Below are 19527 nucleotides of genomic sequence, written 5' to 3'. Positions count from 1 at the left end.
TTTCAAAGTAAAAGCTTTTGTGTCTTGTATTAGAGGTTTATATGTTAAATCTTCAAAAAAGCTTTTATTATGAAGGGGAAATTGAGTTATTGTCGTTGTTAATATGTTGGAGTAGATGCACCTGCTTGTTGGTCTGCTCGGTTAGTTGTTAGTGCGGAAAACAAATCACGAGGTCCAATCATATCAGACTGTGGGAGCATTTTTTTCTTATAAAAACAGCCTTCCATGCACACTGACTAATTGTAGCATAATCAGTTCAGTGCTAATAAACACCATAAAACTACAATTTGGGTAAATCATCAAACCCGCTTCTAAATGCAACTGGGGTTGTAAAAAAAAAAAAAAAATCTTCATAGGCTATGTCCTGTCATATGACACATGTATATGTCATACGGCGTGCATACTTTGTGCCTGTACTCTGAACAGTGTCACTTTAGCTTTTAGTAGATTGGTGGTGCTTTTAAAATGGTACAAAATGTGTTAATGTTGCAGTCTCAGAGCACATTGAAAGTTTCTTTAAAGGTCCTATACTATACTCATTTGTAGATTTGTACTTGTGTTTTGGGTGTTTACTGAAACATGTTTACATGCTTAAATGTAAAAAAAAAAAAAAAAAGTATCTTTCTCATACTGTCTGCCTGAATATGCCTAGATTCTCTCTTTGTCTGAGCATCTCTATTTTGGCACTTGTCTCTTTAAGAACCCTCACGAAAAAGCCCAGTGTTCTCTGATTGTTCAGTGTTTCTGAATCTTCTACATCTGTGCTTTAGGCATCTCTACACTGTTCTTGCAGTCAGAAGATTGACTGTAACGGCACTGTAGCGGCACTTAGTACCTTTATAAAACTTTTCAGTGGAATTGCATTTAAAACAGTCTAGAAATGATTGTAACATCACAACTTAAAAAAAATGACAGCTGTTTAAAGGCACAATATGGACTGTGAGCACTTCTCTGTGGATTGAATGTTTTGATATTTTCATTTTTATAGCACCTTAACCTGCTTTGTATCAAAAAGGACATGGAAATCTGATGTTTTACAATATGGGACCTTTATAGATGGACACAGTTCAGAATTTAAATTAGGTTATACAAACAAATCAGTTGATGAATGGAGAAAATAATCTGCAGATTAAACCAAAATGGAAATAACAGTTAGTGGTACAAAATGAACCTGACCTCAACCAACTACAACAGTAAAATCCTGATTTTACATACATGCAAGAGTAACAATAATCTAAAGATATTTAAAAACAGAAATTAACAAGCATGCATGGGTGGTAGTTTAGACATCATCTTATCATTCTCATTTTAACATGCTTGTAAACACCACACTAAAGTCATGTACAACAAAAAAAACATAACTGTTAAAAAATAGAAGGTGAAAAACACAGAGTTGATGATTTCAGCCACTTTTGCATAGCGTCCAGGCTTTCTCTTGTCTTTGTCTTGTCCTTCAGCTTCCTGTCGAGCTGCCTTCACTTCCTGCAGGATTAGTTTCAGCACATCAAGGCCATTGGGCTGATCCAGAGGAAGGTTACATTTCTCTGGGTTCTCTTCGACTCCAGCAGGCTCTGTGTGGGACAAGGGAAAGATAATTCTGCAGAATGAGCTTGTATGCTAAAGAGGAAAATACCAAGTTGTGTTCTGTGTTTATGTGTTTATATAGGATCACTTTGATCCTATATAACACAGATGTTGGGATGTAAAAAGCTTCAAGCGGCTATAATCAATATTTATCATACCAGTGTATGAAATGGCAATATAAAAACAAGGTGAAGGGACCATTCATAGCGATGTGATATTATGTCAGATGTGATGTTTCCAGGCTGTTGTGCTGTTCTCAAGTGGACTGAAAACTAATTAATTTAACATGGCTGACATTTGTAATCCTTCCTGTGTCTGTTACTACTCTGTTACCCTCTAAAAGGTGAGACAACTCTGTCCCTTCATTTTGCAATTGTACTTTTTATACAGAATGGTGATGATATGCGTAATATTTCCATTTTCAAGAGGCTGTTTAAAAGGAGCTTCAGATACTCAGACATGATAGTCTTAAAGGTGAAATACTTCCAACTACATTATATCGCCATAAAAAAAAGTGTTATATGTGGTCTTAAATTTGGGCAAAAGAAACCCTAAACCTGTGCTAGATAAAAGTTGCTGCTTTACTCCATTTGTTTCAAGCAGTTATTTGAATCTATTACTGGATAACATAATGTTTGTGTTTCTCAGAAAATAAGGAAGTTTATCTGTCTTTGGCAGAAAACATACCTGTGTGACAGTTGACTTCCATCTGAATATCCACTTGGGAGTCAACAGAGCGTTGAAGATTCTTACTGCAGTTACCATCAAAGTCGTTTAGGAAGCTCACCAGCATGGCCTCCAGAACGCTTAGCCCCACCAGGGCAAATACTGTGGCACAATATGTGGCTAGAATGAGAGACAATTTGTCATTGACACCTGTTAAGAGAGCGCTTAACACTATATCACAGTTAAATGTGTGGTCTGAGGCCTGAGCATCCGCTCACCGATCATTGGCAGTTTGTCTTCAGTAGAGGGCAACATGTCCTTCAAAATCAGCAGCAGGACGGAGATGGACAGGAGCACAGTCACTTTGAAGCTCAGTTTTTCACCTGTGGACTCATTGATAAAGAAGGAGGCCAAATCCAGGACCAGAAAAAAAAACAATGGCAGGATAAAATTGATCAAATAAAGCATCGGCTTCCTGGAGATGGTGACCTGAAAAACATAACATCAAGAAACTTTATATTGATTTGAGACAAAACATACACTTATCAAATTTCAATATAAATATTGTCTTACCGTGTATACAAGTTGGTCTTCACCTTTTCTCATTTTAACAGTGGTAATATCAATGTGTTCGAGTTGCCATTCTCCCTGTGTAACCATGATCTGCTCGGAGATTTGAGTAAGGGTTGTTTCACTGCTGGCTGTTCCTAAAACTATAGCTTTCACTGTGAAGAGAAAAAAGTATGAAAGAATTACATTAAATATGCTCAGAAGCAAATCTGGGTGTAAAAAAAAAAGAAAGAAGTGAGACTGCAGTTAATGTAGTGTAATTTACCGTCAAAGTTCATGGATAAAAAGGAGATGGTACAGTTTTGCTTATCAAAGGGGAACAGCTTGAGATTCAGCTGACAGGTGGAGGTCAGCCGCTGACGTGCGCTTGCCAACATTGAACCGCTGGAAGACAAACTTATAGTTGGACTGTTGAGAATGCTCCCAGTATCAGAGGCACTGGAAAAAAAATTTTAAAAAAAGGGTTTTATGGGGAGACAGGAGGGGGTTACATTTTTCTATCAAAAGGTGTAATCTATAAACAAACAGCATACTGTCCAGCATATTTATTGAATGAAATATTGAATGTTTATTGAATGAAAAAAAAAAGATGAGATCAGATCACTGACTGAAAAGGAAATGTTAACATATACATAATGTTAACATTAACATGTAGATGTGGATATATATATATTTATTTATTATTTTTTTCCTTAAATCTATGTATTGACTTATTTAGTGTGGACGTATTTTAGTTAATTTCTAATATGTTATTATTATTGTAATTATTATTGCTTTTGTCACTGTGAATTTTTTCTTTTTTTTGTCTGTGGGAATGTGTGACTGTATGAGGGAATATATACTTGAAAATTGATGTACATGTTTACAACTGAAATGTCAATTAAAATATTGTTTAAAATGAAAATGTGTTCATCCGTTCCATTCTCATGAACGATATGTTAAGAATGCCTTGAGGGATTTTTTTGTCCAATGTCCACCTGGACTCAAAACCGAACTGATTAGGTTTTGATGGTCAAAGGTCAAGGTCACTGTGTCCACATCCATTTCAATCTCATACATGCAATATCTTGTGAAGTCCCTGAGGGAATTTTCTCGAATTTGGCACAAACATCCGCTTGAACTCAACTGCGTATGTGCGTAAACAAGGTTGATGTAATTTTATGTCTTTTACATGGAATTACTTATTTGTTTTACCTGTAGAGGTTTTGTTATAGGAAATATAGGAAAAATAGGAAAAGAATTAACAACAACAAAAACAAATATTTTCTCAGTGTACTAGTATTACATAACAAACATCTTCTGAGTAGTCATTTCACCAGGACAATTATGTTATAAATGCATTTAAAGGTCCAGGGCATTGGATTTAAGGGGACATATTGGCAGAAATGGTATATAATATTCATTACTATGTTTTCTTCAGTGTATAATCACCTGAAACTACGGATTTTTGTGGTTTTGTCACCTTAGAATAAGTTTTTTATATCTACATATGGAGCAGGTTCTCTTTCATGTAATCCATCATGTTTCTACAGTAGCCCTGAACAGACAAATCAAACACTGGCTTTAGATAGGGGAATCTGCATTTGTGTGTCAGCCACTGTCCGTCATGCTTGGCACACAGAAAATTTTGGTTGGTTGTAAGCTGCAACCTCACCACTAGATGCCACTAAATCCAACTATACACTAGACCTTTAAGTTGCACATGCACACATTAAAGTCATTAATGCATTGTGAGCTATGAGAGGAATTTAAAGGCTGTTTCATGAAGCCATTCAGTGAAACCAGGCTCACATCAGAAAGTCAAACTCATTTTCTGTTTCGTAACACAGCTTCAAATAAGTCTGAACAAAGTTAAAAAGAAAGCAAAACCCTCCAAACAAGCCTGGTCCTAGTCACAACAAGCCCTGCTTTCCTTATTCTCCTTTATGAAACATTTTGAATAAGATCCATAATCTGCACTTATGTAATGAATGGTACATACTCCTCCACGATGTTTACATCTGGGATCCACAGCCATGATCTGGGAACAGTCAGCGAATCTATCCCACAAAAGTCTGATGGATTCCAAGTTAGGAATTCATTTGTCCAACGCTGGAAAAATAAAAAGAAATGGGTTTAAAACCATCTAAAGACACATGCTGATAAATGTATGTGACTGAAAAAGTCATAACTGTAAACTTTAAACTAAACAATGTTGCTGAAGTTGACATATCTAGATCACTGTTTGAAAATGCATTTCTGCTGATGTTCATAAATGTGTCTATCCAGACTCTTACCATTTGGATCCAGATGTGACTCGTGACTGTTTGAAACTTTTCATTCTACAGAGTCAGCAACACAGAGGAATTCATTTACAAGACCACAAAGACACAAAACATCCAAAAAATACACAAAATCACCTTTAAAGAGACACAAAAATAGTTTTTTTTTAAAACATAAAATGACTACAAAGAGACAGAAAATGACAGAAAACACAAGGAGACCTGCACTGACCACACACAAAATTACCCCAAAGAGATACAAAACCACAAAAAGAGACGACAACTAAGAGCCATAAAGCAAAAAACAAATGAAAAAAAGGCAAAACCACCACAAAGTCTGTGTGTTTGCTCCTTTGCAGAAGAGGTGGCGGGGCCTTTTGCATATCTTTGCCCAGGGGCCCATTGTTTCATAATCCACTCATGGCAATAAAATCAAGACTATGTTTTAGATGGTTTTTTTTTACTGTCAAATTAATTTAGTCTGAAAAGGTAAACTATTTTGAAATGTTACAATTAAGATTAAATGCATACTTAAATACAGTATGTGAGTAAATGTTCTATCCACCATCGCATGAAACCAAAACCATCTGTAGAGCTAGTTGCCACAAAAAAGCGTTCATAAAAATGTTTTGAGCAAATTAAACCTTTAAAAAAAACACAACAAATATTTAAAAGCTTATTTTGCACACCATGAAGACTTTGGAAACACTTACTACTTCTAAAATTCCATACAGCAGCATATCCATCTGAACGAGGGTGGGTGTTGTCCAGTTTCTCACTGGTCGCATAGCTGCCACAACATCATTTTCTTTCATCAGGTTTAAGTGTCTCAGAAGATTCATGTACGAGCAGTCTGAAGTCTGACTGCTCGAAATACCTGCTGAGAGACAAAACACACGGACATTCTAACATAAGTAAATTTAAACAAAACCTATTATTTTCATTTGAATTCAAAAGCTCACCGATTAAAGCGAGAAAAGCTAGAGTTCTCAGAGGTGCCATGGCTGTTTGTCCTCACCTCAAAGTGAGCAAACCCTTTTAAGCTGCAAAGCTGTGTCACGGAACAATACCAGAGCAGATCCATCTGATAAATTTCATTGTCAAGTGTAAGAGAGCATTGCTTTGTTTCTGCGGTCTGTTGTTAGGGGACATAACACAAATTAGGCGTGCATTTCTATTGTTGACCAGCAGCTGAAGCCAAAAGTCAACATGAAGGGGCCTCAGCGTGACTTCAGGTGGGAGTGGAGAAGGGTTTCATTGTACACATGCTATATTTCATTTTTACAATAGTTGCAGTCAAGAGAAAAAAAACAGCCGCTTGAGTAGTTATGATTCCACTTTTTTAATTAGAAAATGTAAAAAATAACCTGCACCAATAAAGAAGCCAAAAGCAATACTGCCACTGCACATTTATGATATGTTGAATACCCAGAGTCCCCTGTTTTTGCAACAGTGAGATAAAACACATTTTCTGTATATTGTGACTTCAGACAAGAACCAACCTCTTTAATAAATAGTCACTTAAGGACTCAAGGACTTTTTAAAATGTTATTTTTATTAAATATTTCATTATTTTTTAAATAATGTTTGAAAAACATTATTGTTATGGTGCTTTTCAATGTAGATTTTATGTGATTTTATGCGAGCTATTGGACACAAGAATTTCCCATATAGTAATAAATTAAGTATCTATCTAATCACAATATTAAGTGTCATTTCTGTGACATCAACTGCAGAATGAACTTTCAGTCTCATTACCAATATTTCATTTTCACTTTCTAAATCCTTTATAATAGCAGTTTGGAGAATGAATTTTAACTCACGGCCCACTTGTCATCAGCACAGAGGCTGATAAAGATGTCAATGAAAGCCCCAAAAAAGTTAGAAAGCAGAGCTCAAAATAAATTTGTTGCATTTTGAATTTTGCAAATGCAGTAGGTATTGGCATGACAACCTTATCAAACAGTTCATGTGTGACATGTTCATTTGACAATAGCCTCAGATAGAATATAAATTACATGAATTATAAATGTATATGAAGATACATGGAAGTTCATTTCCAGACCATATTTTGCCCAATAAATAGCAGGAGGACCAGCCCAAGAACATGTCCCCAGAAATGTCCCTGAAATACCTTAAAGAAAATATTATTTGCAATAAATCCTTAATTTAATTAGTCTGAATATAAGACTGCTTGCATATCTCCAAACTTTCCCCCCAGCTCACTGTATGACAGTATTGAGTACTGCAGTGGACAGCTGTTGCAGTAGTTGGTATTATTGGTCGTCTTTTCTTGTTAATGTGACTATTTGTCAGTAAAATACTTCCTCCAGTAGGTATTTGTATTACTTTATATACTGCTGTTATCTATCTATCTATCTATAAATATATATATATATATATATATATATATATATATATATATATATATATATATATAAATAAAATTAATTAGTCAAATCATATTTTGTGTTTACTACAAAGTAAATCATAACTAAAGCTGTTAAATAAATGTAGAGCAGTAAAAAGCAAAATATTTCCTCTGAATGTAGCAGAGTAGAAGTATATAAAGTAGCCTAAAATGAAAATACTTAAGTAAAGTGCAAGTACCTCAAAATAGTATTTAAAGTACTTCAGTAAATGTAGAAGTTACGTTCCATTTCTAGTATTTGGGTGTGGTAGAAAAAATGTATTTCCCACTGATAATAAAGTAGGTAATCTATCTTGTTGGTGTTGCCAGAAGAAATCAGTTTGTTGGTCTCAGAAATTAATAGAAAATAAGTTTTCTGCCCAACAGCATTTTTAGAAAATTAAAACAAACCATAAAACAGTATGACCAGTGGTCACTTCTTTGTCATGGTTGCATAAAAGCTACTAAGTGTAATAACTAAGTGAAAAGATGTCCAACTTTGGCACTGCTCAGAGGTAGCATCCGCACACACGGACGCACTAAAACTCCCCTCCCATTATAAATCACTGGCCAGACACACAAAAACAACTTTTCAGGATTTTTTTCTCCAATCTATGTCATCAAAGATTGATTTCATATTTTTATTTTTGTATGTCCAGCTAAACCTGACACATGCAGATTCATTTTAAAGTCCTGAATACGTGTTGTACGGTGAAATTTAAGAGCAGGGAGGTGTCAGGGGTACACATCAGTGGGCAGCTGGAAGTCTTTGAAGGTGTAGAAGGAGATGTCTCCGTAGTCCACCACAGCAAAGACCACTGGGATGTCTCCGCTCTGGAAGGTTAGCGACTTGATGACTCGCAGGTCTGGCACGGGGCCGTCAAAACTGAGACACAACAGGGAGACAATCACGTCACAGGTTTAAACAAACAACATCACATCAACCCAATAATGGCTTCTCTCCTTTGGCGTCCTGTTGGTTTTAGAATTGGTTTTAAGATTTTACTGATCACTTTTAAATCTTGTTTGGGGTTGCATATTAGAAATGCTGACCCAATATGAGCCAGCACGCAGTCTTGGATCCTCAAGTGTGGCCCCTCCAAATTCGAGGCTTCAATCTTAAGTTGACCATGCTATCACTATTCCTATTATCAATTCTGTGTTTTATCATTCTGATATGTTTTGATGAGCCTTTCTTAGTGTTTTCTAATATTTTAGTGATATTTTATTATTATATTATATATTTTAATGATTAATAAAAAAATTGAAAAAGACAGATGAGACAAAAGGACCACTAATGTCCAACCACTGTGATGTTTATTTCATTGAGTCAAATGGTTTCCTGTAAGCCAATCTTGAGCAAACACACCCTCGGGCGGTTTCTGTGATTGCCTACCTGCACACACACATCCGGGAGTACGGCTTCCCCGGTTTGCTCTTCTTGAAGTCTGCCACCGTATCAGGTTGGTAAACATTGAAACAAATCCTCCATTCATCTGAGCCTTTTAACCTGAGCGGACAAAAGCACAAGGTCACTCCCCTGAATGATGCGCTGTCCTTCGCCGTGAATCAGCTTCATTGTACAACAAGGCTGTGACAAACAGCGGAGCCGCCGCAGAATCCCACTCCTTTGTCTCTGAGTCTTTATGTGTTTGTAAATTGAAGATCATAAAATGTGATAGCAGTGAGACGAGCAGGGTTCACATAAAGTCTACACTCTTCTTCACAGGTGACTCAGGGTTGATGTTTCCAATCACAGTGACGTCACATATGTGATGCCAATCTGGACTTCATGGTCAAACCGTCCATGTTTACACACAGCCTGTAAGTCATAAGCTGACTTCTGCACACCAGTACTTATTGTGAGGGGTTTGCAGTGTTGACTATATTAAATTAAACCAAATGACTTTTTTTTACTGTCCTACCTATCAAAAAATGACAGAAAACCAGTAGGGACAATAAGGCTTACAATTACTTATGAAGAGCGTGAATTTGTTGACATTTCTATGACGTTTTTGTCAGTTTTTCCCAGTTGTATGTAAGAATAATTCCTGGTAGTACAGTTAAATAAATGTGACCTGGACCAAGGTAAGTGGCAGAAAATCATAAATTAATTAATAATTACCTCTTTTTGTACCAAAACTGACACATGATGCCCATTATGAGTGGATGAACTTACTCGCTACAGTAGCTTACAGTAGTGACAGTGTTTGCTTACAGGTCTGATGGACTGAAACCACCAAAAAAACAGGACTATATATGTGTATATATATATATATATATATATATATATATATATGTATATATATATATATATATATATATATATATATAAAAGTCTCCCAATAACCTACAACCACAGACAACCCCCACCAATTCTGACTCTGTCTCCCCTTCGGTTCCAGAATTATGATCTTGCATAATGTCAAGAAAAGTGTTTTTGTGAATGAATTTTATGAATTCTTGACATGAAGTCAAAATCATGTTTTGTGAGTTCACAGTGACCTTTGACCACCAAATTCTAATCAGTTAATCCTTGAATCCAAGGGGACATTAGTGCCAAATTTAAGGAAGCTCCCTCAAGCCACGTCCATCCCCGGAGTAGAGGCTTAATTAAAGGATAAAACACTGCTGGTTACGTTCTCTCCTTCCCTTCCACTGCTCTGTTGTGATGAATAAAGGCGCCCACAGACTGTTCATTAACAACAATCACACAGGTTCACTGTATGCCACACAGTGTGGGATAGGGCTAATGAAATCCTGTCAGTACGATATCAGTTTTGAGTCATGTGGTGGGATGATTGTCTTGTTAATCATAAGACACATTAACTCCTGTCATCCATCTATGCTACTGTCATTTTTGTAAAACAAACATCTCATTGTGGTAACGCAACCTAAAGCAACAAAAACGCAGCCCCTTGCACTTTTTAAAGCACGGCTGTTTTCAGTCTCAACACCTGCTTCCATCAGATAAATCATATTCACTTTTTTACCAATTTTTGGTGCAATATAAGAAAATCAAAACAAGTGGTACCTGGATGCTCCCTCGAGCAAATTTGTAGATTTTATCACACTGATTTTTTCCAGCAGCTCCTCTGGAAGAAAAATATCATTGACTTGAATCAGACAAAACCTATCAATGTAGATTAATATCTAGAAACTATATAAACTCTGAATTACTCTACAGGACAGGTCCATGTGATCTCACCGTGGGAGACTGGCTGTCTTGGGTCGTGTAAAGGAGTGACTTCTCTGTCCCACAAGTGTGCTAGTCGGCCTTCACGCTTCCTCTGCTGCCTCGCCAGGAGCGCCCGATATTCCACCCAGTTTCTGCACTGCTGAACCTTGAAGGAAATCACAATAATTTGTTCTTTTTATATAACTTGAAAATAACATGATTTTCCATATTCTATTTCCAACAATATCAATTGTATACCTATTTATTTTATTAACTTATCATTGCATATTTATTGGGTTTTATGATGTCTTTATCATTTTTTAATCAACATTTTTCAGTTTCATCTTGACGAGACATTATGCTTACAAACCTCTCTGTCTTTATTGACATCCCGGCGGCTCCTCCGCCTGTCCTCTTCCCTGTTCTGCTCCTTTGGGGACATCTTCACCTTCCTCAGGTTTATTCTTTGGCTCCAGTGGGCGAGGTCACAGACTCCCACGGCCAGAGACCCCGGGAGCAAAGAGGGGTCAGGAGAGGCCAGGCAGGTGGAGAGCTGCTCCCTGGATCCCAGGTCAGGGAAAGCGATGGAGCTGAAGTCCCAGCGTGCAGTACCAGAGGCCGGCTGGTGATCAGATCGGTCCCTAAGATCATCTGTCATCCACCAGGTCCTGCCCCCGCCGCTGTCCGCTGAGCTCACAGTGGCAGGCTGAGTCCCTGAGGTCTCCGGAGACATCGTCAGCTGTGATTCAGGAAGTTCTTTATCCTCCTCATTTTCACGGCCACACTCGCTAACCTCCATTCTGTCAGCTGTGGATTTTTCTTGGGTTTCACTGTGACTACGGCAAGAACAAACTGTTTAACTATCTGAAACCTGGATCGACATCAGTTTTCTCGTGCTGTGTTCAGACATCTTTCACAAGCTATCTGACCCTCTGAACCCTGTCATAATGGTTTGATTGCTTTCAAACACCTGGGGGAATGACAGCAATGACCAACTTGGCAGGAAATGTCCCACAAATAGTGACAAAATTAGTACATTTGGGAATTTTTTTTTTTAAAAAGCTAGTAAAAAACATCTAGAGAGCTATATATATATATATTTGGCCATATTCTTGTGTTATTTTTGTTCCATTATTTTTCCATGTATTTATTTGTTGTTAATTTTCAGGTAATCTGCTTAACTTTTTACTTATTTCTAACTGATTTTTGGGTCATTTCTTCATTAGTTGCTCGTTGCTTTCTTTGATGTTTTTGAAATAAATCAAACCAATTTGCCCAGTTTTCAAAGAGTTAAGTAGATGGCTTGCATTTTTTAAAAGAGCAATTAAAGACAAAATTAAAATAGAATTACGGCCATGCGGTTGGGTTTTTCCGTGCAACAATCAAGTTGCACTCATGGTTTATATCCATGTCTGTGAAAACATGCTTCACACACATCTTTCCCCCAACAGCACAGAGGATCTATACAATCAGCACAGGTTTAAGGTGGACACCCAGGATTAGTGTCAGCAATTCACTTTCGGAGGTGGTAGTCACAGTGACCTTGTCCTTTGACTCTTGACCTTCAAATTCTAATCAGTTCATTCTTGAGTCCAAGTAGAGGTTTGTGCCAAATTTGAATAAACTCTCTCAAGACCTTTTTCAGATATCACGTTCACAAGAATGAGACGGACCAAAGGTCACGGTGACCTTGACCTTTGACTACTTGATTCTGTTCAGTTCATTGTGTGTGGATGTTTGTCAAATCTAAAGAAATTCCCTAAAGGTGTTCTTGAGATATTGTGTTGACAAGGAAGAGACACATGAGGTCACAGTGACCTTGACTTTTTACGTATGACCACCAAAGTCCAATCAGTGCGTCTTTGAGTCCAAGTGGACATTTGTGTAAAAAAAAATGTTTGAAACTGCCTGACATATCGTGTTTGAGACAATGGGACAGATGGATGAAAACATAATGCCTCTGGCCATAGCTCTCCTCGGCATGGAGGCATAAAACGAATTTGGACACCTAAATAAAACGGTGGACAGTAAATACAGTGCACAAAATAGGAAATAAGGAGTGACTGTGAACAGGGTTTCTGTTTACCTGGCTTTTGTGGTGGTGGAGGGCGTGGGGCTGGCACTGCGCTTCCTTTTCAGTTGTCGTCCCGCTCTGTCCCGTGACTGAGGCAGGTTCAGCTGCCTCGCATAGGATGATGGCTCCGAACTGTTAAGGAGCCAAACACGCAACAACATCCACATTATACTGAGCCTCTCCAAACAAAAACACCCAATATACTGAGTAAATATTACAGCAGTCAGCTTTTTACTGCAAAACAAGTTCATTGACCTTTGATAACTACCACGTACTTTCAGATGCCTTTCACAAGTATTTAAAACTATGAATCCTAAGCATATTGTTGCGTTTTCTTTCAAAAACATAGGAAAAAGGCAATTACCAACATGGCAAGAAATGTTCCACAAATTGAAAATCTAGGGAAAAACTATATTTACATTCATAATTTCATATTTAAAACTAAGTTAAAGAATTATTACAATTTTTAAGCACTTTTTCGAAGATCATTTCTTTGCTTTTTTGTTTATTTATTTATTTATTTAACTAATTTTCAGGAAATTTTCTTGTACTTCTTGTACTAATTTTTGGGTCATTTTTTCCTTTGTTCCTTTTTGCTGTCTTTTCATGTTTTTTGAAAGAAATCAAGCCAATTTGCTCAGATTTTTAAATGGTTAATCAGGATCAATCAATCAAACAGGCTTAATATGTGGATAGAAATAATGGACTGATTAATAAAATACATTTTTTTTCATTTCTGACCAACTTTCATATTACATTTGAACGCCTGACTGTACGTCTAATCCTGACTGGAAGGGGTGTTAAGATTCTGTTACCTGGGATCAAATCTGTGCACCACATAGCCAAGCCTCTTCAAATGCCCAAACACCTTTGTGATGACAAAGAGCCATTAGAGGAGTTCAGCGGTGCGGTCCTCCTTTAGAATATGTGTCCGACTTTGACTTATACCTGATACTGCTGGAGGCTCACTGTGCTCGAGGACAGAAATCTCTCATACCCGTCCTGGATGGACAGCGGCAGGCCGCGGTAAAACACCTGCACATTCCCCTGTTCACACAGCCACTCACCGTCATCAATCAGGATTTTACAGATCACAAGTGCTATGTAAATATGACTGCATAACACAAAGACTGATGGGTAAACCACACCCTGGTAAACAGGTTTTATCTGCCACTCACACACTCCATCAGGTAGAGAGCCTCTTCAGGGAGGAGGTACTGCTTGCCGTTGGCAGAAAAACCCATCGTCTGCCAAAACTTTCCCTACATAAAAACACCAAATGTTGCAAGGCATGGTATAATATTTTGACAAAAGACTTATAACAAGAAGTAACAGGTAGGAGGTATTGACAGTTTGTTTCACTTATTAATACAGTACTTACAGCCGGAGACTGAAGCTCCACAATCTGCTCGCTTGGACTCCATGTGGCCTTCACAAGGTTTCCCCTACAGGAAGATAAAAACAGACAGAATCTGTCTCATGGTCAAGATTCCTCTCGTGCTGGAGGTGGATCTACTCTGAAACAAGAGCTAAAAAAGTCTGTCATAACAGCGTTCTAAAGACTATGATCCTTTCTAGTTCTACTGCTGCGGATACAACTAACAGAAGGGTTCTTAGGACTATGTTCTTTGAAATTAGGCGTCAACAAATATTGTTTTTTCTGGGCCGATACCGATTATTAGTAGTTAATGAGACCGCTAACTGATATTTGGAACCAATATACATTGACAATAAAATGAAAATCTTACTGTCAATATTTAGAATTTGGAATATAATAAACTCAAACACAAAACATTGTTTAAACGCCTTTAGCAAATGTTTAATCAACCAATCAATCAAATAAAAATAGCTCCCTGAGGTTTTACAAAGTAAAAGTTCCTCCCATGCTGACACTTTCTTCAAAGAAATTCCTCTGTTTTGAAATGTTCATATAAAAAAGCTGATTGATGGAGTATTAAAGATTTCCTATTATTCAGTTTCATTTTCCATTTATTTTATTAGATTAAAAAAATAACTTGCAGAGACGTGAATGTTGCATGACTCGGCAATCCATCACAATGCGCAATTAGTCACTTTTATTTTTGCCAGAGCGGTATTATGTTATATCCGGCTGCAAGCAATGGCTGCTTTGAAAACTCCTAATTACTGATGTATTCACAGACATTCAGAAATGTAAGCTTTCAGAATTGTTTATTTGACAGAAAGCTTTTTATACTAAAACTGTAACTACAATCAGATTGTCATTTTCTCATGTGTGTTTGCTTATTGTTTGTCTTTGATGACAACAGCCCTTATGGATGACACTCGTACTCACAGCTTCTCCACTCTCTCCTCTGATATGAGGCTCCAGTGCTCATTGAGACTCTGCTCAAGCCGCTGTCTTTGCTCGTCTGAGTCATCGGGAAAGAAGTCCTTCTGCCCTCTGACTGGAATCTTGTGACTCCTGGACCGGGCTGCAAACAGTTCAGATGGACTGGAATTTAAAGAAAGAAACAATGTTCAGCTTCAAACATTTTACGCTTTTATCACTAAACAAAGGCAAGACATTTAATATAAATATAAACTGAAAGGTCTGAATAAAATATAGTTTTTCACTGATATTCTTAGAGTTGATGCTGAGGTGGTCAACCTACAGGTAAAACACAGACTTCTCTTTAGTGAGGACTTCACACTAACCAGTTTCATCCTAGTGTGTTTTTGCTGGATTATAAATACAGGGAATTACATTCACATGGTTTGCTGCAGGCTCTACTGCCAGGACTAGTGTTTTATGCCAACTTCTTATAATTACACTGTATTTGTGCATGTGTATTTTACGTGTCATCATGAGTCATTAACTTGTGACTCGTTGCCATGGACCTCGCCCAGACATATTTAGAAAATCCAGTCATCTGCATTTTGTTTTTCCACTTCACTAACTCTGCCAGTTTGTGTTACTCCCTTCTCCTCAAGTTAAGATTTTATTACCAAAAATATTTGAAAATAAGTACCGCTGTAATGTTCAGTCCATTAATTGATTTAAAAGACATTATTTGGCAACTATGTCTTAAATATTTGCACCCGTTTCTCATGCAAAAATGCCAAACATGTTATGGTTCTATCTTCTCAAGTGTGAGGATTTCGCGTTAACATTGTTGCTCCTACGTGTTTGTCTTAACATTGTGGTTACAAAAAATGAATGTAAAGGAACTTTTTTTTCCAAAACTAAGAATAAAAGTGACGATTCTAAAGCATATTAAGGTAATGCTATACTAAAAAAAAAAAAGTAGTAAATTAGTAAAAATTGATATGTCTTCTTTAGTATACTAAAAAATACATATCCACAAAACTTGAGCTAGCTAACACTTAAATGAACCCACCATGTGAGCTGAGCTGCAGTTTCACAGCTCCGACAACGTAAAATATATGACAAACAGCCACCGAGTGGCATTATGTGGAGAAGTTATTACTCCTATGTCGATACATTTACAAATATTATTCATTAAAGACAAATACGCACCTTAAAATCTCACTGTAGAACTTCAATTCGTCTTCTTTCGTGTTTTGGTCCGCCATGTTTGGCAGCTCCCCCCTGACCTCCTCTGGGTCCTGATGCCCGTCAGATTCTGATTAATTATAAACACGATCAACAGGGGGCGCCAAGCACGCTTTTTCAAGGAATAAACCATTTTATTTATTACTAATGATTTAACACCATGATTTAACATCGTTCACCGATTATGCTGTGTTTAGAACACAGCTAGCCAAAGCTGTCTATTAGAAAATATGTTCACATACAACTCGCATGTTTTATCACATGCATTTTGTGGGTAACATCATTTTTCCCTTTTTTTAAGTGAAGTTAGTATGTTTTGCCACTTTTGACTTTGTTGCCATGATCATGTTTTAGCTGCTACAAGCAGTTAGTTCTTTGCAAGAGTCAATTTTACAGAGAAAACAAATACATTGACAGTCATGTTAGAGCAGAAATGTTCTGTATGGACATTTGACAACTTTGCAAAGGCATTTATTTGAAATATTTGCTAATTATAAATGTTACTTAAACAAAAAATATATTTTCTGTTGTAAATTAGAAGAATATTAATGTAAATTGATTAACTATATAAAAAATGGACATAGCTTCTGGGCATGAGACATAAAAACCAATGTGAAGTGACTACAAGGAATGATTCACTTTCAAGATGACTATTTATATATCATACTGTCACCTTAAATTCATGAAGAAAACTTTGGTTCTCTTGCATTCCTCCACAGACGAGGCAAACATAGTGATTTATTGATAGACTGGGGACCACCTTTACCATCAGCAAAACTATATTAAAACATCCATTTAAAAACTCCTCATGCAGCATAATCCATCTCTTTTAAAAAGCACTTCCATAACACATAAAATATGATAAAAATAATAATGTTTTAGCAAAAAAAAAGATGCCGGAAGCAAAGAGGGTTCTGGAGAGGCCAGGCAGCTGAAAAAAGATTAACTTTACCCTTTTTTTCACCAAAATTAACACATGCACCCAGGATCTTTAAACACAGGTCATACCACTAAAATAACCTACAGACTGCTTTCCCATTGCCAGTAGAGCAGAACTGTGCACACAGCAGCAACCTGTCAATGTCCTGCAAATTGTGCAAAATTACTAAGAGGTGACAAAAAATGACCTAAAAAATTAGTTCATATATGAACTAATTTTTTAGGTCATTTTTTGTCACCTCTTAGTAAATATATATATGTATGTATATATATCATCTCATGCTATTTCACTGCATAGCAATAAGCTTGGGGAATTGCAACACAAACTCCCCCATGTTCAAGTAGTCTGTAACAGCCTTCACAGCCTTGTCTCTGTATGGGTAAAAGAATAAAATCAATGTTTTTGTTTTTTAATTAGGAGCATTGCTTTGCAATTTAACTAAAGCTAAATCAAAGTAAATTAAATAAAGTTGAGCCTCTAAAATTTGAATATTTTCTGTTTTACTGTCTACTACTTTAAAAACAGAAACTTTTCCAAAGCGTCTTTTTTGTTGCTGTTTGTAACTCTGTTCTGGTCTCTAAGGGAGCGTGATAATAAAGACCTTGTCGTTCCCCTTGACGACGCTTACCAGTTATGTGGAGATGGTCCCTCTGAAGCCCCTGAGGCTGACGGCTTTCACTCTGTGCATGTGTGTGGCCACAGAGCTCAGTGGCGAGCGAGAGGTCATCCTGTTTGCGTACAGGACTGGAGACTACGATGAGCTGAATGTGTGGCGTGAGCTGGACGGCAGGTAGACAAAACAACATGTTGATATTCTGGATTGAAAAAGTAGTTTTTCTAATAACAATACTTGTACAATGACTACTGCTACTGCTGTTAAAAATGCTTCAGTTACTTCTTCTACTCATAGGCTCTAGTCCATGCTTCTGCTATACAGCCTACTTGTGATGCTACTATAACTATTCTACTACTACTACTACTTTTACTACTAATGCAAACAATATGCTAACACAACAAACAATTACACAACTGCTACTTGCAAAAACCAGCAACAGTGAGAACAATATTATTGGTGCTTCCAATGCCACCAATAATCCTGACATTTATTCACGTTATTACACTAAATATAATTTTACACCATCACTTAATCAAGGCGATGCTATAAGTCTGTTCTTTTGTATTTGCATTGTTGAACCCTTTGATAAATTAAATATATATCTGTGTGTTTAAATCCTTCATCCCTCAGCTCGGTGCACTGCAGACCCATCTGTGTGTCACATGGGATTCCAGTTCAGGCGCGGCCGCCCTCTTCATGGACGGGAGGAAAAGCTTGACTAAAATTTACAAAAAGGGTCACACAATCCGCTCTGGAGGCAAGGTTATCATCGGGCAGGATCCAGATGTTTACGTGGGGGATTTCGATGCCAAACAGAATTTTGTTGGTGAGATCTCTGATATTAATATGTGGGACTCTGTCCTCTCACAAAGCGTGATCCAAGACATGTTTTCTGGGAAGAGAGTACAGAGAGGAAACATTTTTGACTGAGAAACAACACAGCTTAAACTTCATACTGAGCTGTAGTTATAATGACAACAAACAACATGCTGAATAATGTAGGCAATGTCATAATGTAGTAGGAATAATTACAGTTCCTAATAAAGTAGGAACTCTACAGGTGTGTGCACTAATGTAATAAAGATGTAAACTAGTTAACTAACTAATAAAACTTTGGATGGTTATTCATTTGTGTCAATGTGATACACCAATTTGTTTTAGCTGATCTCTTGTATTATTTGATGATAAATGAAATGTCCATTGCACTGATTTTTATACTGTCTCATGGTAAACACTTAGACACCAGTATGCCAAACATTATCCTTGAAAAACAGAATTAAAAATCAAAGAACTCAAGGCTAGACTAAAACCAGATAGATGGCACCTGTCATAAGCTTAAACCTAAGTATTGGCTGGTTTTTGGTCATTTAATTGAGTATTTGTTTGTGAATGTGCAAACTTCAAAAAGCAAAATCAAGGTAACAATGCTTTGAATAAATGGCTTGATTTATAAGACTTCAAAATATGTTTTTTTTTTTGTATTTGAAGTGAAAACACTGATTTTTTTATACTGAAAATGTGAAATCATGAATTACAAGTCTTGCATTTTTTAGCACTCTCTTATAGACTTTTAAAAAAAAAAAAAACACAAAAAGTTTACCAGTTTGAATGTCACAAATCTTGTCTCTGTACTGGAATTAATTAAATATATGTCAGAAGTGATTTGCAAGTCATTGCATTCTTTTTTTTGAAT

The 19527-nt window shown here is 36.8% G+C and overlaps 2 protein-coding genes across 3 annotated transcripts; both read right to left on the bottom strand.

Moving 5' to 3' along the window:
* Window positions 1–159: 159 nt before the first annotated feature.
* LOC121957280 (5-hydroxytryptamine receptor 3C) lies at window positions 160–6301 on the bottom strand. Of its 2 annotated transcripts, none has more exons than XM_042505842.2 (9): window positions 6044–6301; window positions 5795–5961; window positions 5097–5141; window positions 4802–4911; window positions 3086–3258; window positions 2824–2975; window positions 2529–2739; window positions 2272–2430; window positions 160–1571 (listed from the first exon to the last, which is right to left on the bottom strand). In XM_042505842.2, exons 1-9 carry the CDS (start codon window positions 6081–6083, stop codon window positions 1309–1311), a joined length of 1320 nt encoding a protein of 439 aa, XP_042361776.2. In that variant the 5' UTR covers window positions 6084–6301; the 3' UTR covers window positions 160–1308. The 2 variants fall into 2 exon arrangements, with proteins under 2 accessions (XP_042361776.2, XP_087925629.1); XM_088069503.1 differs by having other exon boundaries at window positions 5795–5958.
* Window positions 6302–6976: 675 nt separating this feature from the next.
* Window positions 6977–18634, bottom strand: tsen54 (TSEN54 tRNA splicing endonuclease subunit). The gene is made up of 13 exons (XM_042504917.2): window positions 17847–18634; window positions 16243–16348; window positions 15058–15216; window positions 14125–14188; window positions 13922–14005; window positions 13692–13790; window positions 13559–13611; window positions 12756–12875; window positions 11040–11505; window positions 10700–10835; window positions 10526–10586; window positions 8888–9001; window positions 6977–8377 (listed from the first exon to the last, which is right to left on the bottom strand). Exons 1-13 carry the CDS (start codon window positions 18022–18024, stop codon window positions 8227–8229), a joined length of 1791 nt encoding a protein of 596 aa, XP_042360851.2. The 5' UTR covers window positions 18025–18634; the 3' UTR covers window positions 6977–8226.
* Between the last annotated feature and the right edge of the window lie 893 nt (window positions 18635–19527).

This window comes from Plectropomus leopardus, chromosome 18, assembly GCF_026936395.1.
Source record: "Plectropomus leopardus strain MGB_pleo_1.0 chromosome 18, ASM2693639v1, whole genome shotgun sequence".
In the NCBI taxonomy this organism is placed as follows: domain Eukaryota; kingdom Metazoa; phylum Chordata; class Actinopteri; order Perciformes; family Serranidae; genus Plectropomus; species Plectropomus leopardus.
Note: the sequence above shows the minus strand (reverse complement) of the source record. Positions and strands in the feature narration are given on the sequence as shown.

Excerpts from the sequence above, each read along its gene's own strand:
- LOC121957280 (XM_042505842.2), bottom strand. The coding sequence starts at position 6,083 with ATGGCACCTCTGAGAACTCTAGCTTTTCTCGCTTTAATCG. Across the intron at positions 2,976-3,085 it reads TTTATCCATGAACTTTGACG|TGAAAGCTATAGTTTTAGGA; the intron begins GTAAATTACACT and ends TTCTCTTCACAG. Across the intron at positions 2,431-2,528 it reads AGACAAACTGCCAATGATCG|CCACATATTGTGCCACAGTA; the intron begins GTGAGCGGATGC and ends CTCTCATTCTAG.
- tsen54 (XM_042504917.2), bottom strand. The coding sequence starts at position 18,024 with ATGTTGTTTTGTCTACCTGCCGTCCAGCTCACGCCACACATTCAGCTC. Across the intron at positions 13,791-13,921 it reads CTCTCTACCTGATGGAGTGT|GGGAATGTGCAGGTGTTTTA; the intron begins GTGAGTGGCAGA and ends CTGTGTGAACAG. Across the intron at positions 8,378-8,887 it reads TCCCGGATGTGTGTGTGCAG|TTTTGACGGCCCCGTGCCAG; the intron begins GTAGGCAATCAC and ends GTTGTGTCTCAG.